Source organism: Bos javanicus, chromosome 19, assembly GCF_032452875.1.
Source record: "Bos javanicus breed banteng chromosome 19, ARS-OSU_banteng_1.0, whole genome shotgun sequence".
NCBI lineage: Eukaryota > Metazoa > Chordata > Mammalia > Artiodactyla > Bovidae > Bos > Bos javanicus.
Window position 1 is genome coordinate 24,827,725 of NC_083886.1, and position 27,910 is coordinate 24,855,634.

The 27,910-nt window shown below is 36.6% G+C and overlaps 1 protein-coding gene and 1 pseudogene across 3 annotated transcripts in view; one reads left to right on the forward strand and one right to left on the reverse strand.

Annotated features, from left to right (window-relative positions):
- The window catches only part of PAFAH1B1 (platelet activating factor acetylhydrolase 1b regulatory subunit 1), a 68,106-nt gene that overhangs the window by 8,382 nt on the left and 31,814 nt on the right, over window positions 1–27,910 (forward strand). For all 3 annotated transcript variants that reach the window (XR_009731267.1, XM_061390686.1, XM_061390688.1), the window contains exon 2: window positions 22,498–22,718. Coding sequence is in view for 2 of the 3 variants with exons in the window: in XM_061390686.1 (XP_061246670.1) it covers window positions 22,687–22,718 (32 nt within the window). In the remaining variant the exon portion in view is untranslated. The remainder of the gene's footprint in view (window positions 1–22,497; window positions 22,719–27,910) is intronic.
- LOC133231928 (protein transport protein Sec61 subunit beta-like) lies at window positions 184–773 on the reverse strand (annotated as a pseudogene).

Here is a 27,910-nt window from a genome sequence, read left to right on the forward strand (position 1 = left end):
TTAAAATTTATTTTTACTTTATTTTTTAAATATTTATTTATTTGGCTGTGCCAGGTCCTTGTGGCATGCGAACTCTTGGTTGCAGCATGTGGGATCTAGTTCCCTGACCAGGGGTCGAACTCAGACCCCCTGCATTGGGAGCTCAGAATCTTAATCATTGGGCCACCAGGGAAGTCCCTAAAATTTATTTATTTATTTTTTAAAATGAATTAAAAAGTTTATTAGCCGTAGAAAAAAAATCGATTCTTTAATTCTTATTAAGTTCCCTGTAAAACAGTAAATTTGCAGAAAATTTGTTCCTCATGAACAGAAAATCACTATGGTTTTGGTCCAAAATATGTTGGGATTTTTTCCTTTCTTCAGATGACAGACAGATGGATGTAGCCGAATCTATGAACGAGTGTACTTGCCCCAAATGTGCAACATAAATACAGAAGCGATGAACAGAAGACTCATAACCACTACTGGAACAGGGCCCACTTTGAGCCCTGGTGAATCCTCTGTGTTGAATCGTCACATCCCCCCAGTGCCCGCTGAGGTCGTAAGGCCTGCGCTCCTTGTTCCACAGCTGGCATTCTTCCTCTGCTGGATGGTGGATCCCGCTGACCGGGCCGCCACTGCTTTGCTGGGAGAGTGCCCTGAGGAGCCCATGTTAGTGCCACTGGGGGCCGGGCCAGGCATGTTGAAGACAGGAGGGTGGCAGGGAGCCGAAGTGAACTGCAGAGGAGCGATAGAGCCTCGAAGCCAGAGCTAAAATTTATTTTTAATTGAAGGATAATAACAATATTGTGTTGGTTTCTGTCACATGTCAACATGGGTCAGTCATAGGTACACATATGTCCCTTCCCTCTTCTGCCTCCCTCCCACCTCCCACCCCATCCCACTTGGCAGTTGTTTTTTTTTTTTTTTTTTGGCAGTTGTTTTTAAATCTTGCCCTTCTACTGTATTACTTGTACAAGGAATATCATTAGGTTTCAACTTTTAAAACCCTTGTCCAATACCATTACTTATTTTTGTTTCTCTTCTAAATTTTCATCAATTTTTCTGTCCAGCATACATTTATTTAGATATATTCTAAGCATTGGTGATGCAAACATGATTGTCAGCACTTGCCCTCAATGATCTTAGAATTTATAAACACATATTTAACGTGCAAAGGTAGAACAATAATGCTAAAATCACAATATATACTTGGCAAGATGTTTTCAAGGAGATCTTCACAAAGATGTTGGTTAAACATTTTTGAAGCAATCGTGTCATGTTGTTTGGAGAATTAATTTGTACCTAGTCTCAGAAGTACCCCTTAGTTGGTGAGGAAGTTACATGTAGTTGTAGTTCAGTATGGCTGGAGTGATGATGAGTATAGAGAACACTGCCCTGGTCTGACCTCTAAAGCCGGGTGGCACGTGGACCATTTTCATTTGTAGGCTCGTCTTAGACTCACGCAATGCAAATTCCATGGTTGAGGGGGCATCAGGGGCTATCTGCATTTTCAGTAAGCTTCCAAGTTGATTGTTTTTGAGAAGAACTCTTTTTGTCCTTGAGGTGGCAGAGGGTGATTTTAATTTGTGATAAGTGACATCATTAGATTTCCCTTTTAAAAAGACAGCTGTCAGCATTGTGGGAAATGCAGCTATGGAGTGGATGGAGGCAGATAGGCCTGTGATAACTATTTAAGAGACAGTGAAGGTTTAAAGAATGGATTCGAGAGAGATTGAGTATGTATAAATTATTAACCGATTTGATATGGGAAGTGAGACAAACAAGGAATGAAGAAGGTGAAGAATTGAGATTTGTTTGTTTTGGTTTGCGCTGTTGAGCAAATATGGGTGTTTGGAAGCAATGAGAAAGAGTTGAAGGAGAACCAAGGTTGGGGGAAGTTTTTTTGGTTGTTGTTGTTTGTGTATGTTTTAACAGGATAACCATTAGGTGTATTGGAGACTTGAATTCTAAAATATTTTTTTGTTGTTGTTTTATATCTATCAGTATAATTAATAGTAGATTTTTTAAAATTTTTGCTTACTAACCTTATGAGGTATTAATTCATTCTTTTATTTTATAATTAATTCATTTCATTTTATAAAATTCATTCTTTCATCAGAATGTATTCAATGCACTCTTATGAGAACTGTGCTGAGGTGCTGGAAAGTACTCCAGACAGGGGACAAGCAGTAGTAAAATAATAAAGGTGTCAAAGTGAGGAGAGGGAAGGCGTGCATTACAAGGTACTCAGTGTTAACTAGAGTTTGAGCAATGTGGGGCTTGATTAGAAGTAAGACTTGAAATGTGGAAAGGGACCAGATACTAATCAAAGACCTTATACACTGTTAAGCATGTGGACTTTGGGAAATAGGTGCAGCATAATGCAGTGATTAGAGGCCCTGACTTTGGAGATCAGATGCATGTGTTCAGCTCTGCTACTTACATAGCTCTGTTGCACTACACACACACATACACAGAGTATAAAATCTCCTTATTTAAATCTTCATAGGTAGTTATGAGGAGTAAATGAACACTTCTGAAACACTTAAATCAGTGACTAGCATACAGTAAGTGGTATTTAAATAAATGTTAATTAAAAACTAGTGTGCCAATGAACAATTGTTTTTAAGTTAAGTGATATGGTCAGATTGTATTTTAAATAGATAATTCTAGGGCTGAGTATAAGATAAATGTTAATAGGTCAAGACTAGATATAGAAAGACCTGTTGGAATTAAATTAGGCCAGTCCAAGGACTTCCCTGGTGATCCAGTGGCTAAGACTCTGCACTCCCAGTGCAGGGGGTCTGGGTTTGATCCCTGATAAGGGAACTAGATCCCACATCCCACAAGTAAGAGTTGTGCAACTATTAATCAAAGATCCTGTATGCTGCAACTAAGACCCAGTGCAGCCAAACAAGCAAATATTCTAAAATAAATAAGTAAATTAGTCCAGTCCAGGTGAGAGCTGATGGTGTGAACTGTGGTGGTACTATTTAGAACAGACAGAAAAATTGAACAAACATTGAAGTGTTAAACTTGGCAGATACAGGTAATTGAATATAGAAAAAATCAAGGCTGACCCCCCCCCCATTATTCATTAAAGTACTTTGGGTCTTAGATATCCTCTACACTAGTGATATTTGAAGCTTTGGTGTATATTATGATGCTTCCATAAAAACGAGAACTAATGACCTGGTACAGTTTTTAATTTCTCTAAAGGTATAGGCCTTTGCTGTTTTTCTCAGTAGATGGAGGGAAATTTCTCTTTAAAGATCCACTACTATGTGTAAAACTCTCATTTAACCCAAGTCCAAAGAGCCAGAAAGCTTAAATAATGATTTATTATGTTGTTTTTATGTTATAACTTTATATTAAAATTTGTGATTATAAAAAGATAGCACCATAGTAATGCTGTAAAAATTTAAAGTGGCTGCTGAATCATTAAAGAAGTTAAAATTTGTTAATTCTATTATAGCTATAATTTTTCATTGCTTATTCATATATGGTAAATAAACTTGGATCGATACAATATTTCATCACGTATTCATTCCTTTGATAAATTTTACTTCTCTCTTCCCTACTTTTAGATTTGTCAAATTCTAAGAATATTTTTTCGTGCCATTCAGTTTTACAAAAATAGGAAAACTTGATTGAAATTAGAGTGTTCTCCAGAGTCTTAATGAAATAATTAAATGGGTAGGAAATTCAGTATCCTTCTGTAGTCTTTTAAATCTGGGTCCTGGGTTAAAGTCATGAACATCACATATGATATGTGTCACGCTGTTTCAGGGCTCATTAAATCTCCCTACTAAAGATGGTTGAGAACGATATTTAAACCAGATCTTGAATGAGTAATTGGAGTGGACATGGAAGAAGGTCATTTTAGGTAAAGGAAAGAGCAACATATACAGGTACAGAAGCATGAAAAACTATTATGTGAATGCTGGTAAGTAATTTGCAGAGGGAATTGTAGAGTACATGTGAGTATGAGACTGAAAAGGTACATGTGAGCCAGATAGATAGAATTTATAAATTCTGGGTTGTTCTGAATTCTAGGCAATTTGGAAGGCATTGTTTCAAGCAAGGTGAACATTATAATCAGATGTAGAGTTAGGTAGTTTAGGTGGCAGTGAACAATATAGATTGGAGTTGGAGGGGCTCTTAAGAGGTTTTTTCAGGAAAGAATGATTAGTGCTTGAAATAGTGACAATGAAGGTTGTTGACTGGAGAAAGGTTTAGGAGGTAGAATTGTGAATGGGGAGTGTGTAATGTGCCGCAGTGGGAAAGAAATCACCTGCCAGCGCAGGAGACACCAGAGACGCGGGCTGGAGAAGGAAATGGCAGCCCACTCCAGTATTCTTGCCTGGAAAAGTCCATGGACAGAGGAGCCCGGCGGGCTGCAGTCCATGGGCTTATACGACTGAGCATGTAGCAATAAACTGGTAGAACTTTAAAAAAAAAAGAGAGAGATGCGGGCTTAGTCCCTGGGTGGGGCAGGTCACCTGGAGGAGGAAATGGCAGCCCACTCTGGTTTCTTGCTCGGAGAATTCTGTGGACGGAGGAGCCTGGAGGGCTGCAGTCCATGGGGTTTAGAGTTGGACACAACTGAGCATCTGAGAACACACACAGTGTGCGATGAGGAGTGGCAGGTATCAGAAGACAGCTGAGATTTGTGGCTTGGGTGTTTGGGTGAAATTGAGAAGCTGAGTGTCATTAGCCATCCATAGCAGAGAAAAAAAGGAGGAATTATGTGAAATAGTACATAAAGCGCCAGATTAATTTTCCTGAACCATAGTTCTCAAATTGCTTTCTTGCGAAAAACCCATTGCCAGCTTTTTACTGTATTTATTTAGTCAGCTTTGTATATGAAAATGCAAAGGGTACCTTGCTAAAAACGTATTTTTTTAATCCTAAATGGACACTCAGGGACTTTTCTTTTGTGTTCTATCTCACATTTCAGCAGCTTCACTTGTTTCTTATTGCCTGCCTTGTATCTGGTGATTCAGCCTTAAGATACTTTGTTTTCCTTATGGCATTTTCACTCTTTACCACTCCACCATTCTCTTTTTTTCTGTGTATCTTCTGACATATATATCCTTCAAATCTGCATACCAGGTTCTTCTTTTCAGGTAACCTTCTCTAATTATTTTTTTTCACCTGAAAGAAATTTTCTTTGAATTCATAATTCTAAGGTATCTACAAGTATTTTTTCTTGTTATTGTTGTGCAGTCACTAAGTTGTATCTCTTTGTGACCCCATGATCTGCAGCATGTCAGGCTTCCCTGTCCCTCACTAACTCCCACAGTTTGCTCACTCATGTCCATTGAGTCAGTGATGCTCTCCAACCATCTCATCCTTTGTCACCCCCTTCTGTTTTTACCTTCAGTTTTCCCCAGCATCAGGATCTTTTCCAAAGAGTTGGCTTTTTGTATCCAATGCCAAAGTATTGAAGCTTCAGCTTCAGCATCAGTCCTTCCAATGAATATTCAAGGTTGATTTCCTTTAGGATTGACTGGTTTGATCTCGGTGTCAAAGGGACTCTCAAGAGTCTTCTCCGACATCATAGTTTGAAAGCATGAATTCTTTGACACTCAGCCTTCTTTATGGTTCAACAGCAGTACATGACTACTGGAAAAACCATAGCTTTGACTATACAGACCTTTGTTGGCAAAGTGACGTCTCTGCTTTTTAATATGCTGTCTAGGTTGGTCATAGCTTTTCTTCCAAGGAGCAAGTGTCTTTTAATTTCATGGCTGCAAGTCACCGTCCACAGTGGTTCTGGAGCCCAAGAAAATAAAACTCTGTCACTGTTTCCACGTTTCCCCCATTTACCTTGAGGTGATGGGACTGGATGCCATGATCCAAGTTTTTTGAATGCTGAGTTTTAAAGGCAACTTTTTCACTCTCCTCTTTCACTTTCACCAAGAAGCTCTTTAGTTCCTCTTCGCTTTCTGCCATTAAAGTGGTATCATCTGCATATCTGAGGTTGTTGATATTTCTCTGCAGTCTTGATTCCAGCTTGTGAGTCGTCCAGCCTGGCATCTCACATGGTGTAGTCTGTGTATGAGTTAAATAAGCAGGGTGACAATATACAGCCTTGACATACTCCTTTCCTAGTTTTGTTGTAGCTTATATAAATTTTTACCTGACATACCAAGTGAATACTTACTAAAGAGCCTAGAACAGTACCTTGCACATAGTTCTCAGTAAGTGGTGCTTGATATTTGGTGATGTGAAGATGATTAAGACCAGTTGACATAATAGCAATAGGGCTGTCTACTTTCTGCCTTCTTGTGGTGGCAAAACTGATTTGTGTTCTGTCCTTGACACTAGAAAAGCAGTATCTCTTGTTACATTGATGATGTATGTAAGAATGTAAAAGGTACTACGCCATGTCATCTTCAAAGTGAAATTATAATTTCCTCTTTGTATGTCTTCACTATTCTAGAACTCTATGGAGAGAAGCCCTTAACACGGATTAACTCCTTAAGCTTCACCACAGTTGTTTGATTTATGTGGACAAACAGGCTTAGGAATTTTGAAAATTTGCCTAAGGTCAGTTTGTAGTTGATATTTGAACCTCTACTATTTGACTTCAAAATTCTACACAGTAGGACCTCAAAAGTGTAGGATTGATTCCTTCAGGGCTTTCATACCATTTATATATTCAGCTTGTTTTAAGAGGGCCCATCATGGGATCTAGACGTCATTTCTTTTGAATTTTATTTTACGTATTTACAGTTTATTTTTATTATGGAATATGTCAAATATGCAGGAGAAATACCTGTGATGATATAACAAAATTTCCGCATAACTACTACCTGAATTAACAGAGGTTAACATTTTGCTTTAAAGTTTATTTTTAAGAAATACGGCTTTATTACAGTTAAGAGTTGACACCCACTTTCCAGTCCTACTCACCCTCCCTCTTTCTAATGATAAAGTTCTTCCTAAAGTTTGTATATATTCTTTTATTCTGTTTTTATACTTTTTCTGTACATAAATGTATCCATGTGAAAGTGAAGTCGCTCAGTCGTGTCGACTCTTTGCGGCCCGACTATAGCCTATCAGGCTCCTCCGTCCCTGGGATTTTCTAGGCAGGAGTGCTGGAGTGGATTGCCATTTCCTTCTCCAGGGGATCTTCTTACCCAGGAATCAAACCTGGGTCCCCCGCATTGCAGGCAGACGCTTTACCATCTGAGCCACCAGGGAAGCCACCAAGTGTATCCATAAACAATGTATAATCATCTTTAGAGTTTACATGAATGTTACACTGTATATTCTGCAACTTGGTTTTTTCACCTAAAAAAAAAAAGATGTATTGATATATGTAGATCTAGTTTATTGTGCTAAATAATTTCTTAATATATAATCATCTCTAGTTTGTTATACCTATAGTACAGAAATAGGCCTTTAAATTGTTTTCAGATTTTCACTGTTACATACGGTGTTGCAGTGAACATGAAAAAGGTGTCTGCAGATGATAAATTTTGTTTTTGTTCCACAAAGTTTTATCTTAAGGTTGATTTAAGTATTTGTTCTTTAGTAAATTTTATGCTTTGAATTGAATAAATAGAATGAATAATATTGTTGACATTGATTTTAGACCATAAATTCCTAAATTTTGTTGCATTTTCCTCAGTCTGTTCAGAAAACCTATGTTTAATTCAGTATTGGGCCAGGGGTTGCACACTGGTGGCCTTTATGATGAACTAAGTGTAAATGCATTTCTCTTGTCTTTGGATAGTTAAATTTTTTTTTTTGAGTCATTATCTTAGAATTCGGTTTTTTGGATTATCCTGAAAAATTAGAAGCTTTGACAACAGCGGGGCCCACATTTTCCTGTGGCAGCAGTTGGCCTAAGCTGAGTCACAGCTGCTCTCCTTTAGATGGGCATAAACTTTCCATTGAAACAAGTTCCTACCACTCCATTATTGTTTATTATTGCCCTTGTACTGTTTATAGTGAAGAAATACTTTCCTATTGATGTCTTTATAAACAATGGGGGAAAGGTATAACTAGAGAACTGCAGTCGTCAAGAAAAAGTGCCTTACTCAGAGGCTGCAAATGGATAATCCAGGATTCAGATTAGAAATATGTTTTGTCTGCTCAGATTTTTGTTTTTAATTAGATTTACTTAAAAACAAACAAACAGTTCTACCACTGTTGCTTTATTTCTAGCTGATTCACACTTTTACCTGCCTAGTTAGTCTCTGTATTTGATTTGTAATCTATTTAAAGCAGTTTATAAAGATGAAACCACAAAATACCACAAATTAAAAACAAAGAGAAAAAAGAAACAAAGGGTAAGGATAAAACAGAATCAGAATCTAGGCCAAAAAGGTCTATCACAGTGGTCTTCCTGCAGGCAGAGAGCACAGATTTGACTGAACTTTCTATGTGGTGGCAGGAGGAAAAAAATACCAGTTAGGTTATTTTTCACAATGTCCTTAGGATAAAAGTGAACCAATTAGTTCAGAAAGGTCACTAACATTTGGTACTCTCAGACTGTAATTTCTCATAGGGGTCCTCATAAAGAAGATTATGTGTAATCATCATTTCCATCATCAACATCTCTAAGGTAGATACATGTCTAGTATTTAACAACACTCAATATGGGAATACCACGTCATATGAGAGTCAAGTCTGAATGAGTGGGTAGATTGTTTGACCCATGGATATAGTTTTCCTCAATCCAGTTTTGATACATATTGAGATTAAGCTTCTTGGCAAGTGCGGGTGTTCCATACATCAGGTGCAAACCATTTATATGTAGGATTTAAGTAGTTTTGTGAAAACTTAGTTTTACCGAAATAAACTTTGTGGGAGTGCTTGTAGATTCCTATCTGCTACATTCCTGCCTTGTTTGAAGGTGTAAGGAGCAGCATTCTTCCATAATATCCCAAACTGGTAAAGTCATTAAGAAATAGAGTTAAAGAAAAAGGGGGGTCAGTACACAGCTCTACTTTATGCTGCTGAAAACCATTTGCTTCAGCAGACCGTTCCTATAACAGTGGACTCCTGGTAAATACAAGGAGGAGGTGTTTTTATTTATGTCAGGTAATAGATATGGCCTCAGCTTTTTAACAGTACTGTATATTTCAATTGCTTAAAATAATTTTACACTTGGTTATTTTTTTCATATTATAGTCAACATATTATTTTCCTTTCTTCTAAAACCTGCCTCAGAAAACTGCCAGTCATTTCCATCTTTAGCCTTTCAGTTCACAAAGCTGACTTGGTCAGTCCTTGGCTCACGTTGTACTCTATCATCTCCTTCCCTGTCCCCAGTCTCCCATCTTACTCTAACTAGATTGTACATTCTCCTAGGGATGGATTACATTTTATTCACCTTTATTTATAGTAAAACTTCATATAACAGAGTTCAGCAGAATAGTCAATGAATGATTGAAAGGCTATGTATATGTAGCTCACATCTTCAACTATATTGTAAGTTTCTTAAGACAGGGACTATCTAAGTCACATGCAGCTTTTCATAGATGAGACATGGGTTACATGGGACATAGATATGTTGTTTGATTTGTATGCTTGGTACCTGGTAGATCCTCAGTAAAAAAAAAACCTGAATAATTGACACTAAGAATATAGTTACTTCTCAGTGTTGCAGTGGAGGAGAGCATTGAATGTGGATAGTAGTACACTAGAAATCAGTTCAGTTGAGATATAATGAAAGTTTTCCCGTTGGATTGTGGGCAGTTGTCTTTGGTGGTAAAGACCCTCTAAAGGGGATCCACCTTTAGGACCAAGACCATATCCTTGAGAAATCCATCTTTAAAACCAGGAGCAAGTAGTAGACCAGGTCAAAAAGAAAAATCGCACTTTTGCATAATTCCCTATTGACTATAAAGCTCTTTTTTCCCCCAAGTCATTGTTAACTGCTTCCATCCTAGTCCAGGCCTTTCTTAGCTTCTACTTATAGCCTGCCCTTTCTCTTTTATCTCCTGTACGTTATCTCCAAAACAGTCATCATGGAACATCAATTTTAGAACATTGCTCTGTTCTTAAGAATTGCAGTGATTCCTGTATTCTTATAATTTCTTTGGGCTGTCTGCATAAGTATTCACTGTAACTTGTACTTTTTTTAAAAAAAGCAACAGAACAATGTTTTCTGTTATTGTTTGTATGCTTAGAAGTATTAGTAAACTTTTTCCTCTGAGTTTTAAGGTAATGGATTTGTGTGTGTGACTTTGGTTTATCTAATTGTCACTTGTCCTTTGCATTTTTAAACAAAAACCAGAAGAGTAATTAATGTGCACATTAGAAGATTAAATGGTCTTTAATTTTTAAAGTTTTATTATAAAGTTGAGACAGGCCATTGATTTTCTACAGGATTTTTAAATTGGTTTACTTTTATGACATTAGTGTTAAATCTTTTAAAAGAAAAAAATTACATCAAATCCAGTCTAAGCAGCTGGATTTAAATGTATTTTATTGCCCATATTTCAGAATTTGAAAAAGAATGATGGGAATAAAGTGGTAGAGTACATCTTTTATTTCTGAGGACATGGTAAATTTTTAATCTCAATTTTACTGTGATTCCTGTAGCAGACACAGAAATGCTTACTCGATCCCTACTGTGTGTGGATTACCATAATATTTGGTGGAGACAAAATGAGAAATATGTCAGATTTGCAGCTTTGGAGGAGTGTTGTTGAGACAACATCAAGGCAGATAATTACTGTGTGCTGTGAGAAATGTTAAATATGTGTATGTACAAAGAACTATGAAATCTCAGAGAGGAGGGAGTTACTCTGGTTAATTTTTTTTTTTTTGTCGAAACTAAGTCATTCAGCTAGTTGCTGAGAGCTTTGCTAGTGGTGTTTAAATACCATTGATAAGCGTTAGATTGAATTTGTGGAATTGCCGTTATCGACAGTTTTATATGGTTTAATTCTAATATGTATGGCAATTAAAAAAACATAGTTAATACCTTTTGCTAATACTACTTGACAGTGGCTATATAATTGATATTTTATTAAAATAAAGCTTTTGAATGTTGAAGAATACTGAAGAAATGTGCTATTTTTGGAAAACATTTTAAAGCTCACTTGGTTTCTTTTTTTAAAATCATATATGAAAGAATTTTATTGACTAAATTGCTTTGGACTTATAAGTTATTGTATAATTGCTTATAACTGTGGAAATGTACTTACTTGATTTGGAAAATTTTGCTTTCAAGGCTTGACTCGGTTCAAACACTAGAGAGGCAGATTCAGTTCAGTGTTTGCTCCTGAGGAGATCAGTCTGGTACTAGAGACTGCTTGTATATAGTTATAAAGAATGTGGGAGGCAGCCCAGGGTAAAATCAGTGATTTTTCAAATTTATCTTAACAGTGGAAACTTCTCCAAAAAAACTTGTGTGCAGAAATCCAATACGTGAACAGATTAAAAAACAGAATCCTGCCCTCTAGGCCTCCGCTCTGTCCTCATTCGTACTGTTTGAAACCTTTTGTGTGGAAGTAAAAAAAGCAAACTGGATTTGAATTCTGGCCGGGCCACTGTTTAACATTTTGACCTTGAATACATGCACTAACCTTAGTGAACTTGTTTCCTCGTCTGTTAAATAAAGTGTATAAGTTTTTTTTTTTTTTTGCTGAGAGTTGTAAGAATTAAATATTTCAGGAAAAGAGCCTAGCCTATAAAGTCATTCTGTAAATGGTAGCTGTTAGGATTATATGTATATGGCACAGGGAGGTTAAAGACTAGGCAGTAGGCTGCTCCAATGAGAACAGTCTAGCCAAAGGAGTCACAGAGGTGGTGATGGGTTGCCTTTGGGGTGAATCTTAAAGGGAAATGGAAAATTGCAAGACATATGGGTGAAGGGGCAGATACCCAAAATGAAATATTTCTATAATGAAGACCTGGGCATGAGGAATGCTGCCTCTTTATACCTTTCTGGAGATAAATGGCCTCACCTGAATTCTGCCTGACTTTTCCTTACATTCTTTGATTCACACTTAGGCAGGCTTAAGCCAGGGTGAGAGTCGCTGACTTTCCTTGGTTAATTAAATTGGCTGCTTAAGTAAAGGAAAAAGTATGCTAAACCTGAATTTGAAAGCCATGTCTTGGTTATAATGTAATCATGCATTTATAGACAAGTTCTTCCTAACTGCAATTGCATTGTGTGCTGTGCTTAGGTCATCAGTCATGTCTGACTCTTTGTGACCCCATGGACTGTAGCCCACCAGGGTCCTCTGTCCACAGGGATTCTCCAGGCAAGAATACTGAAGTGGGTTGCCATGCCCTCCTCCAGGGGATTTTCCCAACCCAGAGATCGAATCCAGGTCTCCTGCTTTACAGGCAGATTCTTTACTGTCTGGCCTACCAGGGAAACCCACCAGGGAAGCAATTGCATTAGTGTATTGAAAATTAGAATCCTGTGTCCTCCTTTGAGGTCTTAATGTAGATCTTTGTAAATATTTACTTCAGTAGGTAGGTGAGGGTTTTTGTTTTTGTTTTTTTGCTTGAGATTCATATTAATGAGATTACTGCTGTGAATAAATTCAGGTGGATGTATTTGGACTTTTGAGGGAAAAAAAACTTAGAAAATTAGTTTCTAGGAAAAGCTGATAAACTCATAATTGGATACTTTTTCTGCCTCAACAGTGATTTTTCTTATTTTTATAACAGTCAAATTTTAGGTAAAACATTTCAGTGTGATAGCAAATGAAAGGGTATTAAAGTAGAGGAGATATGGAAATATTTATTTTAGTTTCTTTATCTCTTCCTGTGTATGTGTGTGTAAAATCATATAGCACTTACTGTGTACCAGGCACTGTTCTAAGCACTTTCTTTACATATGTCAAATCATTTAATCTACCTGACAACCCTATGAAAGAGATTCTACTGTTACTAACATTTAAAGTAGCTTGTACCAGGTAACTTCATTTGTCTAGATAAGGGGGCTTGCAAACTATGTCGGACAAGCTGGATCCTCCCTGCAGGTTGGAAAGAGGCAAAGTAATCTTTTGTAAAAATTTGTTTTGTAAACATTTTTATACAATTCCGCTTCTAAAATAATTTCTGATTTTAATTTTATAAATTAATAATTTAAGTTACATGAAATTGATATTTCAGTGTCTATAAAGTTTTATTGATACGGAGACACAGATATTCCACATATTGTTTATTGTTGCTCTCTTGCTGCAGAAACCATAAGGTCAGCAAAACTTAAAATATTTATCAATACTGTCTATCCATTTATAAAAAGTTTGCCTACCCCTGGTCTAGATACAGAGGAGAAGAGATAGGATGAGACAAAAGCAACAAAGTAATATAATTACAAAAGAATGTATCTTTATTAGAACATTCCAGGAAGACTAGGACTAGATAGAGTTGTGTAATGAAAAAGCCAGCAGTATTTTCTTCTTGAAGGATTAAAAAAAAAATCTTTAATAACAGCTTAACTATAATGAAAAATGCTTAGTTACTTCAAAGTGTATTGACCCTTTTTTCCTGTTAGTATAAGATGTCTCCTCAAGATATATCTGAAGGGGTTTGTAAATATTTATTTGAATTTGGGTGACAGTTGTTGCAGTTACCTTTGAGACCTGAGTACCTTGGCCTCCTGATTTGATTTTCTCCCCTGGAACTCCTCTGAGTTCTGACACTGAAGATTCCTTGATTTCCCCTTCTTAATTTTGCCTTTGGCCCTTTAGGACTGGTTACAGTCTGTAATGTTGCATATATGGTTCTCTACTGAGGATGTGTATCAGAATCATCTGGAGAAAATTTTAAGATCTCGATGGCACCTCAGAATTGCTAGGATAAGGCCTAGCATGATTATTTTCAGGAATTTTCTCAGGTGGTTCAAATGTAGACTCATGGTAAAAATCCATAGTTAACCCCACTTCTCCTTCAATTACTTTTAGTAAATCTAATTTGAAAAAAATACAAATGTGGCATTCATTGTTTTGTGTCCCAGAGGTGTTTCTCAGCCTAAAGAGTCATTGCCTAAATTTATGTAAACTCATCAGCATCAGTTTGGTGAATTCGTTTTTTATTTTGATGTCATTCAGTATAATAATAGAATGCAAGTTGAAATTTTTGTTAGAGAGCGGTAGTATAATTCAGTATTGTTTGTTTTTATGAGAGACATATTTGGCATCATAAAATCCCAGTGAACCTAGAAATAATGGATTCAGTGAAGTAGAACACAATTTATAGGAGACTTAATCTTTTTAGGAGGAATAGTTTATATTCCAGGACTGTTTTGTCAGTGGTTCTGTCAGGCTATATGTCTGTAAAACAACCTTTTAAATAGATCTTTTCCTCATTTTCATTTAAGTATATTTTGACATTAGAGTGAATTTAAAAGGAAAAAAGTGACCTGCAATTTCTAAAAGCATATTAAAACAGCAGATAGTTGTCTTTTTTCATGTTTGTTTCACTGTTTATAGACACAAACAGTTGTGTCACAGAGAAAACTGCTTTGAGATAAAAAGCAGTAGGAAGGGATATACATACAGTCAAATCTAACCGGGTCAGAATTCCACTTGGAACCCTCAGGTGTTCAAAATAGCTTCATGCCTTAAGTCAAAGAAGAGAAAGATTTTAGTCAACAAAGAAGCAGTCTTTGAGCATTGGTCAACAGATGATCACTGTGGGGACAAAGATTATATCTTGCATGTATTTGGTGGGTGTGTTGTAAGAATGAGAAGGCATCCTGATTAATGTCCATAAAGGGAAAGCCAAGAATGATGAAGTAGACAGGCCAAGAAAAAAGAAACAAGGATAGGAAAGAGAAGAGCTGAAAAGTCAGCAGTAGTGAGATGGTGCTTATAAGTTGCAGTGGCAGTGAATATCAGAGACTCCACTTGCAGTGGAGAGAGTGACAATGAAACAGAGGAGAGGAGAGTTCTCAGTTATCCGTTTTGCGCCTCAGTAGCCTTTTGTTTGATGCTGAAGCTGAAGCTCCAGTACTTTGGCCACCTGATGCGAAGAGCCAACTCATTGGAAAAGACCCTGATGCTGCGAAAGATTGAGGGCAGGAGGAGAAGGGGGCAACAGAGGATGAGATGGTTGGATGGATGGCATCATCGACTCAATGGACCTAAGTTTGAGCAAATTCTGGGAGATAGTGAGACAGGAAAGCCTGGTATGCTACAGTCCATGAGGTTGCAAAGATTCAGACATGCTGAGTGACTGAACAACAAGCCTTTTGTTCAGGATGTTTCTCTTGTCTGTTTTAAGTAGGACTTAGTTTTTTACATTTGATAATCCTTAAGGGCATTGATTTACCTGGTGAGTATCCAGGGAGTAGACTTTAAGCAGTATGAGGGGTGAAGAGTATTCATTCCAGTAGAGTTTAGTGATAGGCTAAGGCTATAATGTTAATGTCTGCTATATTATTATAACCGAACCGAGGGCTTGGGGGCATATTATTAGGGTTCTCCAGCCAGACACCCAGTAGGATTTATGTATATATCAAAAAGAAAAAGTGAGTACAGTCGATCTCTCGGAGAGGGAGAGAACGGAGGGAGAGAGTTTAAGGAATCGGCTTGTGTGGTTGTGAAGGTTGGCAGGTCCAAAATGTAACTGGCTGGTGACCTAGGGAAGGGTTGATGTTGCAGCTCCCAAGTCCAGAGGCAGTCTGCTGGCCTTGTACATCTTTCTTTTCAGGCCTTCAACAGACTGGATGAGGCCCAGCCACATTATGGAGGGTAATCTGCTCTACTCAGAGTCCACTGATTTAAATGTTGATTTCCCTGGTGGTCCACTGGCTAAGGGTCTGCGCTCCCAATGCAGGGGGCCCAGGTTTGATCCTTGGTCAGGGAACTGGATCCCATAGGCTACAGCTAGATCAGATCAGATCAGTTGCTCAGTCGTGTCCGACTCTTTGCGACCCCATGAATCGCAGCACACCAGGCCTCCCTGTCCATCACCAACTCCCGGAGTTCACTCAGACTCACGTCCATCGAGTCCGTGATGCCATCCAGCCATCTCATCCTCTGTCGTCCCCTTCTCCTCCTGCCCCCAGTCCCTCCCAGCATCAGAGTCTTTTCCAAAGAGTCAACTCTTCTCATGAGGTGGCCAAAGTACTGGAGTTTCAGCTTTAGCATCATTCCTTCCAAAGAAATCCCAGGGCTGATCTCCTTCAGAATGGACTGGTTGGATCTCCTTGCAGTCCAAGGGACTCTCAAGAGTCTTCTCCAACACCACAGTTCAGAAGCATCAATTCTTCGGCACTCAGCCTTCTTCACAGTCCAACTCTCACATCCATACATGAGAGTTTTTAAAAGAGAGAGAGAAAACAAAAGTACTATTTCTACTTTCTTCAGATTTATAATCTAAAGCAGTGGAGCATCTATTTACAACACTTGCCTTTAATACTAAGAGTTACTAGACTTGATATTGGTACGAGTAATTCTCAGTGGAAAAGGTGGTATCTTAATCATTGGCCCAAAGCTAATTGAAAAAATACAAAATATTTTGAATATAAATTTTGGATGAGTGACTTAAATCTTGCAAAATGAGATATAGTAGTCAGCTGTAACTAATAGGAAGTGAGAAAATGGTGTAGCTATTGGAAGAATTTTACTTTTACAGAAAGTGAACTGTGCCTTCACTTAGTCCATCCCTCATTGATGACCCAACCTGGTCCTTTTTTGCTTTAGCTTTTGTCATTGCTTGCCAGCAGCCGGTCCAGGTGAATTGTGGGCCTCCAAGCTTAAGGAGAATAAGAACAGGCGGACACTAAAGCCTAGGTGTTTGATGAAGAACTTTTCAGTGATCTAGTGTTTTCAAATTGTGGGGGTGGGGAAGATCTAACTTCTTCATATTAATTAATCATGCAGCACAGGATACTGCAGGGACCATTAATGTTTTAATTACTTTTGACATCTTTGTTTTATTTGAAAACAACCTCAAAACTCTAGAAGCTTATCTCTGTAAGTGGAGAAATGAGGAAATCACAAATATTGATGTAAGGAAATGAAGTTGCTCTTGAGGGTACTTTGTTGTCTGATGCAGTCTTACAGAATTAAACTGTAAATTTAAAAATTTAAATTTGACTGCGGTGTTTTTCAGAATAGGCAATGCATTAATTTCTTAGGTAAGTATACTTTTTTTTTTTATTTGACTGCATTGCAGTATAGCATTAGTGATAATAGTTTAAAACTTTTTACGTAGAATAATAGTCAAAGTCAAATATTGAGAACTTAGAGAAACCAGTAACCTCATGTTTGGTGCCATGATACCGAGCATTACTTGGTGAAGTGATGAAGAATTTGCTGGCACACCCAATATGTCCACCACTATTTAAATGGATGAGTGATGGTCCTCCTTTTTACTTCTGTTCAGTGAGGACTGTGCAAGTCAGAACATATATGTGTATGTTCTGTTGGGTTTATTATACAGAGATCAGGATGATTTTGATGCTGCACACAATTTGGGGATGGTGAGGGGAGGAGAAGACAGAACAAGTGAAACAAAATTTTTATCCAAGGAGCCAGGACCTTGTTTTGGTTGATGCAGTTTTCATTTCTCATGAAGCACATAGTTTATTGGCAAACAGAAGATTTTTGTTTAACTCTAGAAAGCTAATATGAAAAGGTACTCAGTAATCCTTGACAGTAGCTTCTGCCTTTCCTCGTTGCTGTATCTGGACTGTATCATTTGTATTAGGGTTAGGAACTGTAACCTGCTGTTCAAAGAAGGTAAATAATCTGCATTGTTGAGTGACAGTTTCATGAGACCAGGAACCATTGGTAATCCGTTAGTGTAAAAGTCTTAGGTGAGTTTCTTAAACTCTTCTACATCTAATATTAATAATAAGTAAACCTGACAATTAGCATTCTTTATGTCAGTACACCCCTACTGTTAACATATAATTGCCAGTTTATGTTTTCCCTCATGTACATCCTTTATATATTCTATATTGTTTTCCCCTGTTTCATAAACTCCTAGTTAGCAAGAAACAGTGTACAAAATAGATTATTGATATTTTATAAAAGTTTTGATAAGTGTGAACCCTATGTTATTAACACACTGAAACAAAATGAGAGGAACTTAAATTAGTAATTCACTCACTAAGATTATTTTTTTTTAATACTCTATTTAAGTTTCCTGTTTTCTGTTTTTACTTTTCCCCTTTCTCTTTCTGTGGTGAGGTACTTACCTAAGCCATAATAAACGATGTTGTCTAGGAGAGTTGCTTTGGTGTAGCAGAAAACTGTATATTGTGTTAGAATGTAGAGTGCTTAAGAATTCTGCGTTCCAAAAAACATACTGAAGACACCTCTGTGTCTAGTGCTCAGGCAACACAGATCTGATCTCTAAGAATGTCTGGATATTGACATGCATGCTAATGGATAAACCAAACTCTTCTTTGAAATATGTTTGTGATATATACAAGTAGCTTAGAGGGGATTGTTGGAGTACTGCCAAAATATATTTCAAAAATGATAAGTCTTTTCACTCATGTTGACTTTGGAAGGATTTGTGAACCCCCTTAAAATGCATGTGTGTATTAATAATATTTTATCTTATGTGCTTTTTTGAGGGAAGAGGTCTTGCCTCTTCATCACATTGTCAAACGAATTTAGTGACTCCCCAAAAGATTTAGGACTCCTCCCCAGGTGGTATGAAAATGCTGCCTAGTTTATTTGTACTGTTGGTTATAAATATAGATTGATCATAAATTGTTGTAATGAAAACATTATTAACCTATAGTAGTAAACAACAACATATTATTAGCAAATCGAGAGGTTTCAAATTTAATCATCCTACTCTGGCATACCACCTTTCAAGTGGTCTCCTGGAAAGTAGAAAACTCAGCTTTCTTGCTCCCTCTACTCTCTGTTTGCCTTTTCAGTTTTCACTTTCTGCACAATGGTGCTTGGGCTCTTTGATCCGTTGTTTCCAATCTCCTCATTATGCATTCATCACACATACCCTGTAAACCTTCAACCCAATCCTAGATCTCTAAATGTGTGACTTTTCTGTTGCTGTAGCCAGACAACTGCCAAAGGAAAGTCACATGTTTGTAAGATTGTCACCACCAAAAGTTCATGGTCTCCAATCTTAAAAATGTCCATCCTGTACTTCCTGTTATGTTTTTTTGCCCTCTTTCTTCATAGCAGCTATTTCAAGCCTCTTAATGCCTTCTTCCTTACTCCCCCTACCCAGCAAGTGACCTCATTTCCTATTTTCCTGAAATAAAAAGATTTCACGTCTTTCTCCTTCATAATACAGTAGAAGAGGTAAGTTATCTTTGTATCTAGATCTCTCATTCCATTTTCTTCCTCCTCCTCCCATTGAGTATTTCTCTATTCTGATTTTTTTTTTACATATGGAAAACTTCAGACCCATAAATGAAAGTAGAGAAAATTAACCATTCATGTACCCATTACCCAGCTTCAACAGTTATCAACTCAAAGCTAATATTTTTTCACATATATCCACTTTTCCAAAAATTTTAGAAGCAAATCCCAGACATCATTCTACTGATAAAATTTTCATTGTATATTTTTAAATGACTTAAAAATAATCACAATACTGTTATCCCTTGAAACACTCAAAGTTATTCTTCAATGACATTCAGTCAGTGTTCACATATCCCCAAATGTTTAATTGGTTTTACAAAAAATGTTTATACTTAAAAAAAAATTTAGATCTAAGTAAGGTCAGTGTATTTCAGTGGTTATATCAATTATCTCCTTATCTATAGGTTTCCCTTTCCAGCTCTCTCTCTGTCTCTCTCTCAGTTTCCTTGGAATTTATTTGAAGAAACTGGGTCATTTATTTTATAGGGTTTTTCACAATCTGGATTTTACTGGTTATATCCCCGTGGTGTTTTTCACATATTCTTCTGCCCTTTATGCTTCTTGGTAATTGATAGTTGGAGCTGGAGACTTGAACAGATTCAGATTTGATTTTGTGACAATACCTTATAGGTGTGTGGTGTTATTCTGTCAGGGGATACATCATGTCTGGTTGTTTCTTTGTTTGCCTTTGGTTAATTAGGTGGTGAAAATGGTGATACTAAAATTATTCATCCCTTTATTTCTCCTGTGTCTTTTTTTCCTTCCACCATTAACATTTAAGCATCTTGCTAGGTTGAGAAAAACAACAATCCATAAAAACTGCTTTTCAATATTTCCATCTGTTTCTAAGATATTTATGGTAACCATCTTTACTTCATCTTTGTGCACTCATTAGCCCATCGTGGGGTCGCAAAGAGTCGGACACAACTGAGCGACTGAACTGAACTAAACTGAATGCTGAACCATGCTCTTATACCATTTTATTGAAATCATTCTCATCAGGGTTATCAGTGAACTCTATAATGAATGAAACAGACCCATTTCATACCTTATTTTGCTTGACAGTTGGGTAACTTTGGGTACTGTTGATTGTCTCTCCTTGAAATATTCCCATATTGACTTGTGACATATTCCCTCTCCTTTTTACTTCTATTTCTTTAATTGCTTCCTCTCAGCCTCTGTTGTAGACTCTTTAAGTATTGGTGTCGCTCTGCCTGGCTCTAGTCTAATTATACCATCTCTAAGCAGGTAACAAATCTTTTTTCGCCCTTAGATTGGTTCTTTTTAGAGCTGACATATCTAAAGATGGAATGAGTCACACTTTCATCCCTTCATGTATGGTTCTACTTAGTTGAGCTTGTTTCTAATCTAGAAGTTTTTTGAGTTGGCTCCTTGACTGACCTTTTACTCTCACCCTCCTAGTTCTCTTTACAGCCGCTATTCTAGTGTAGCTCTCCGTCTTCATTGCTGCAAACATCTTACCTGGTTTCTTCCTTTCCCGTCTTTATGGTCCTTTTTTCACTATAAAAATGAAGGTGATTTTTCTTTAAAAAAGGGGGGGCTCCCCATTATTCCTAGGATAAATTGTAAAGACCAGAGCTTGTTTTCTGGCCTAGCCTGTCCTTATTATCTCTTCAGCTTTATGTTGAATCATCATCATTTGCTATTTGGAAATACTTGTCACACATTTCACACAGTTTTAACTGCTCGACTGACTCTTCCAGAAGACTGTAACTTCTTCTGTGTAAAGACCAAGAAGTCTTTTCTTTTCCCTCATTAAACATGATGCCTGGTTCATTGTGTTTAGTGTATGTTGAATGGATAAATTGGTGCAGTACACTGTTATAGTCAATGATTTCTTTATATCTTAGTTTTATCCTGATTAGGTCATGCTAGTATTCTGTTGTAATTCTTGTACATTAATTTGCTTTTTTTGTCTAGAGGTAGTCTCTCCACAGTTAAACTGAACCTTGTAGTGTACATAATATTGTGGAGTTTTTCATTTTTGCTGCTTCTTTTTTACTCTGATTTATATGATTAATGCTCTGTCAGTGGGTTACTATTGTCCTAATAATAGAAATCTGTAGACAGTTCACATAGTCACCAACATAAGATAATCCTGTTGAACCTTCTTGTTAGAGTATATGAGTTCCTACGTGGTTTGGCTTGGTGTGACAATTAAGACTTAGAAAAGTGAGGCTAAAATTTTAAGTGTTCAAACCTGTGTTGACCCATGCAGTTCAAATCAGTCTTGTTCAAGTGTCAACTGTATTTCCCAATTACAGTGGAAATTCTGTCTAGCTATTTTTTTTTCAGGATATCACATACTTTTGTTTTCATATGCTTGTTCTAATGTTTTATTATAGTAAGACTGATAGTAAATAGTTGGTGTGATACTGAGATCTTTCCATGTTTTTTTCCAGACTTACGTATTTTTAATTGAAGGAAAATTGTTTTGTCTAGCTATATTTATAAAGTGTGATAAGACAAACTGTACTTAAACTTTTGCAAAATAGAGGAAATTTGAAGAATAATTCTTTAAGAAATAATTCTTGATTTTTCTTTTACCTACATTTATTCTCATTGAACCGATCATGTGTTGCAGGTACAAAGGGCTCTGAAATATTAACAAGATTAGAGAATTGGGTTGTTTGAGTACAAAGAAGTATGTACTGCATTCAGTTTAAATACATACTTCTTAAGCATTGAACAGTGCTAAATTATTTCTTGATTAAATGTATTGGTTAAGAGGGCATTAGATTAGCTAAATAGTTTATTTACATTATAAATGATATCAGCTGTTGTAAGATTACTGGTTGCTACCATTCAATCTTGAATTTATTTATGATTAGAACCTTTGACTTGTGGACAGTTTGTGAAATACTTATATTTGTTACTTTTTTCAGGTAATACTTTTTGTAAATTAGAAAATTTGTTTTTGTCATTAAGGAAAAACTTTTCTTCTCTAGAAGTTATATGTAAATATTTGAAATTCAATAAAATTGAATAGTGTTGTTTTGGCTCAGGTAACTGTTAAAGATTATTTAAAATACATAAAATGACTGTTTTGGCATTGATTTTCAGGTATTCATATTACCATCATAGTAAACCTCACCTTTGAAAGTGTATATTGCAAAAAAAGAAAAAAGAAAGTGTATACTACAAGTAATAATTTAAAAATAATTTAAATTCTAAGTGAAAGAAATAATCTTTCTTTTTCTCTCCTTAGGTGGAATGAACCTTACTTGTTGAATATCTCCTGGTTACACGTTGGATTCACTTGTGAAAGAATCATTTTCCCCTGCGTGAAAGCCACTTAGTGGCTTATTAATTATAAATCCAGGGGTTGCAAAGCTTTTTGATTTTCCAGAGGAGGGACATAACCACTATATCGAATAAGCTTGATATTACAGCCAAAATGGTGCTGTCCCAGAGACAACGAGATGAACTGTAAGTTTCTCTGTTTTGTGTTTTTTTTTTAATCCTCTCATAAAAGACAAAGTAGTAGATTAAAATACAGCTTTGAGAGATGTATTCTAAATTAATACTGTTATGAGAGTTCAAATATTGGTTTGGGCTATTTGGTCTGAATATTAGAACTGGGTCTTATTTTGCCATAGCGTTATTTACCCTTTTGACATTATCATGTGTACTTTTGAAGCAGAAAAAACAAGTAAGTTATTTGGGATAAGTTTTATTCTAAGCTTGTCTTAACTATCTTATGTTCAATAGGAAGGTAGGTGCTTCAAAGCACTTCATTTTTTTTTTTTGTCTGGAATCCATGTATTAGAAAAATGAAATCTTTTATGTTATTGTCACTGCTAATGCCTTTCCTTTTTGTCTTACTATGTTTTTCATCTTTTATCATCCAATGGCTATTGTATATGAACTTTATGAAGTGGCTAATACAGTTAATGCAAGAGCATTAGTGAAAACAGCATGAAGTTATGTGACTACTACTATTTTATATTGTCTTAAAGCATCCCATATTTTATAGCATTCTGTTTTTATAGATGAGTATTGGGGTAACATTTTAACTTCATATTCTGGGTTTTCTTAGGATTTTCCTGTGGGTTTTAAAAAACTTCATTTGGAAATAATTTCAGATTTATAGAAAAATTGTAGCATTAGTACAAAGAATACTTCAGTTCAGTTCAGTCACTCAGTTGTGTCCAGCTCTTTGCGACCCTGTGAATCGCAGCATACCAGGCCTCCCTGTCCATCACCAACTCCTGGAGTTCACTCAGACTCACGTCCATCGAGTCAGTGATGCCATCCGGCCATCTCATCCTCTGTCATCCCCTTCTTCTCCTGCCCCCAATCCCTCCTAGCATCAGAGTCTTTTCCAATGGGTCAACTTTTCTCATGAGGTGGCCCAAAGTACTGGAGTTTCAGCTTTAGCATCATTCCTTCCAAAGAACATCCAGGGCTGATCTCCTTCAGAATGGACTGGTTGGATCTCCTTGCAGTCCAAGGGACTCTCAAGAGTCTTCTCCAACACCACAGTTCAAAAGCATCAGTTCTTCGGCGCTCAGCTTTCTTCACAGTCCAACTCTCACATCCATACATGACCACAGGAAAAACCATAGCCTTGACTAGACAGACCTTTGTTGGCAAAGTAATGTCTCTGCTTTTCAATATGCTATCTATGTACTTACTATATGTTTTATCCAAATTCACCTGTTGTGTTTTTTTTTTACCATTTGCTCTATCATTTGCACCCTAGCCATGTGTAGTTTTTTAAAAACCATTTGAGAGTTATTTGCATGCATGAAGGACCTTTGCCCCCAGATACTTCATTGTGCAGTTCCTAAGAATAACTATTCTTCTATAAAACAGCAACTTCAGTAAAATTTAACACTGTTACTTTTTATTTAACGTACTTCAGTTTTGTTGCTTGGGCCAATAATATCCTTCGTAGCATTTTCCCCCCTCTCTGATATACCGTGAAGTCCAGGATTGGGTTTATTTAGTTGTCATGTCTCTTTAATCTCATTTAATCTGGAACATTTCTTCAACCTTTCTTTGTCTTTTATGGCATTAATATTTTTGAGTAGTCTTTAAAATTTTTTCTTGTTGAATGAGAGATTCTTTATATTCTGTAGTGCTTTACAGTTTTCAGATGTTTCACGCATACTATTTCATATACTTCCATGATAACCCCTTTTGCCTCTCCCCACTGATGACCAACCACTGGCTTATTCTCTGTGTGAGTCTGCTTCCTTTATTTTTGTTTGTTTCATTCACTAGTTATATTTTTTCAGATTCCATATATAAGTGATATCATACAGTATTTGTCTTGACTGCGTAGTGCCCTCCAAGTCTGGCCATGTTGCTGCACATGGCAAGGTTTCCCTTTTTTGGACTGAGTATTATTCCACTGTATATACACCACATCATCTTTACCCATTCAATCTGTTGGTGGACAGGTTGCTTCCATACCTTGGCAGTTGTCAGTAATGCTACTGTGAACATTGGAGTGCATATATCTTTTTGAGGTAGTGTTTTTGGAGTGGAATTGCTGGGTCATGTGATAGTTCTAGTTTTAGTTTTTTGAGAAACCTCCATACTATTTTCCACATTGGCTGTACCAATTTACATTCCCGTCAACAGTGTTTGAGGGTTCCCTTTTCTCCATAACCTTGCCAGCATTTATTATTTGTGAGTCTTTTATTTATTTATTTTTTTTTGGTTGCATCCTGTGGCCATGTGGCATCTTAGTTCCCTGACTACGGATCGACCCATGCCCCCTGTGTCGGGAGCATGGAGTCTTAACCATTGGACCAACAGGGAAGTCTTTTTTTTTTTTCCAAAATAGAGTGTTTCTCATTTTATGTTTTTTTCCTCATAATTAGAGCCAGTCAATGCATTCTTGGACAGAATACTACATAAATAATATTGAATTCTTGTCAGAATATCATAGCTAGGTGCATCCTTCAATGACGATTTTAATTTTGACCCCTCAGTCTCAGTGCCTATTGTCTCCATTATATAGTTACTGTTATTTCCTCTTCAGCAGATAAGTGGGGAGACACTTTAAGATGATGCAGACATTCTTTTTCCTATTGATATTTCTCCCCTAGATTTAACATCCATTGATGATTCTTGCCTGAATGATTCTTTACTACAGTGATTGTAAAGTGATGATTTTCTAACACTGCTACTCATTCTGTACTTATTAGTCAGCACTCAGCATTTTACTGTGATCAGTGCACCTTCTTTCTCTTTCTTTTATGTATGTGTCTTTTCATTATTGGTATTAATTCACACGTTCTTAAATTTCCAGTTGTTTATCATTCATTACTATTGTACTGTTTGGGTGCTTGAATTATCATAGATTTCCCATAGGAGCCTCTTCAGTTTGCTCTTTTATGTACCCCTATCATTTTTTGTAAGCAATTCCTTACTTTCTAGGATAATAGGATGTCCCAAGCTTATTGTTTACTTTAACAATTTGTTTACCTCAACAATTTGTTTACCTTAACAAGGATTTGCCTTAACCCTAGAATCAGCCATTTCTCCAAGAAGCCCTGGTTCTTCTTAGTGAAAGTGAAAGTAATTCAGTTGTGTCCAGCTCTTTGCATCCCCATGTACTATACAGTCCATGGAATTCTGCAGGCCAGAATATTGGAGTGGGTAGCCTTTTGCTTCTCCAGGGGATCTTCCCAATCCAGGGATCAAACCCAGGTCTCCTGCATTGCAGGCAGATTCTTTACCAGCTGAGTGGTATTTGAGACCAAGATATGGGCATTAAGTGTACTCATTACTAGGGATGTCTTTGCTTCAGAGCCCTTTAAGTAGACAGAACTAGGAAATACATATATGTATTAACACATATACAGACTCCCTAGCTCATATTTGTGCTAAGGTTTCTCAGTCTTTGCACACTTGACATTTGGGGCTGAGTAATTCTTTGCAGTGGGGGCTGTCCTGTACATGCTTGGTTATTTAGCAACATCCCTAGCTTTTGCCCACTATATGCCACAACCAAAAATATTTCCAGACGTTGCTACTGTCCTCTGGGAGGACTGGAATACTTCTAAAATAGTTTCAGAATTATTATTATGTTCATACCAGTGAAAAATCTCCTGGAAAGGGTCCAGAGTTTGAATGCAGTTCTTCCCCCATCCGTTCTACTGAAGACTGAGAGTGTATACTGATATACTGAGTGTGTAAGTGACGTAGATGCGTTTTGTTTTCTCTCCCTCTTCGTGTAGTTACATCACTCATTTGAAATACAGATGGGCACATCCGTTCTGCTAATGGTTTTTCCAGTTTCTGTGTTTTACGTTGCACCTACTCCCCGTCTTTATTATGTATGTTTCCTTGTTTCTCCCTTCTTTCACAGTTAAAAGGCAGTGTACTCTATGTTCTCTTTTGCATTTTACTTTTTTTCACTTAACAGTGTCTCCTGGAACTCACTCATGTCAATTCACAGAAATCCTCTTCTTTCCCCACCCCTCCGATAGCTGGATAGTACTCCACTGTTTATACACCAGTTTTTCAACCATTCTTCTGTGTTTGAACATATAGGTAGTTTCCACTATTTTGTAATTGCGAAGAATATTGTAATGAGTGACCTTGCATATGTACTTTTATCTTATAGAGGGCATATCTGGTTTTTAATCATTCTTGTTTCTCTTTTCTTTAGATAGATTTTTTTCCTTTAGGTGGAAGATTCTTTTCCTCTAAATAACTTGTGAGAGCTGACTCCAAGTCTTGTTCATCACCCTCATAATCAGGATGAATATTTAAATTATGGCCAAGAATAGAGGTTTTAATTTGTCTAAAAATCAGTTGAGAAGGGAAGAACCTAATTTCAGGTGGCTAAGTTTTTATAGAATTTGAGATAAGAATTGACTTAAAAGTGTTCATCAAGCAAAGTAGATTTGTCCCACAGATCTAAATATACATTTAGGATATGGATTTAGTGTCCTCCAGTTTTTAGGAAGGAAATAAAATGAAGGGTTTTGCTTTTTTTCCTGTTTTTGAAAACGATCTGAACACATATTTACTATGATAGCAAGAAATAAATGTTTATGTGCCTCTTACAAGTAAGATAAATTTTGGCACCTCGGTTGGCCTTTGTAACACTTTAGCATTTCTAAAGGTTGGCTAGCAGTTTAAACTATAAGATTATTTTAGATTTTTTTGGAATAGAAATGAAATTAATTTTTTTACAAACTTGAAACATAATTTGTGATTCAACCTAGCAAATGTGTATTGCCTGCCTTCTGTGTTCTTACTACTCTGGGGCATATAAACATGAGTAATAACATGAAACCCTTTATGTGGATGTGACAACCATCTTTTAGATAAATCAAGGGTGGGAGAAATTAAAATGATCCAATTTTACAGCTAGTAACAGAGGTAGTTTTCTGATTTTAAATTCACTATTCATTAAACAAAATTCCATTACCAAAAGAAATGTATTTCAAAATGTAAACCTAACCCCCTACTTTCTCAGTCCCACTTTCGAGAAGTGGCCACCATTACCCCTATATAATTTTTTTTTAAGATATTTTCGTATGTTACAAAAATTCCATGAACATCTTTTTTCTCCTTAGGATTTATAAGATAGAATTATACTTTACAACCTGTTTTTAATATTTTCTGTCACCCTTCCTATGAGTTTGGAAATG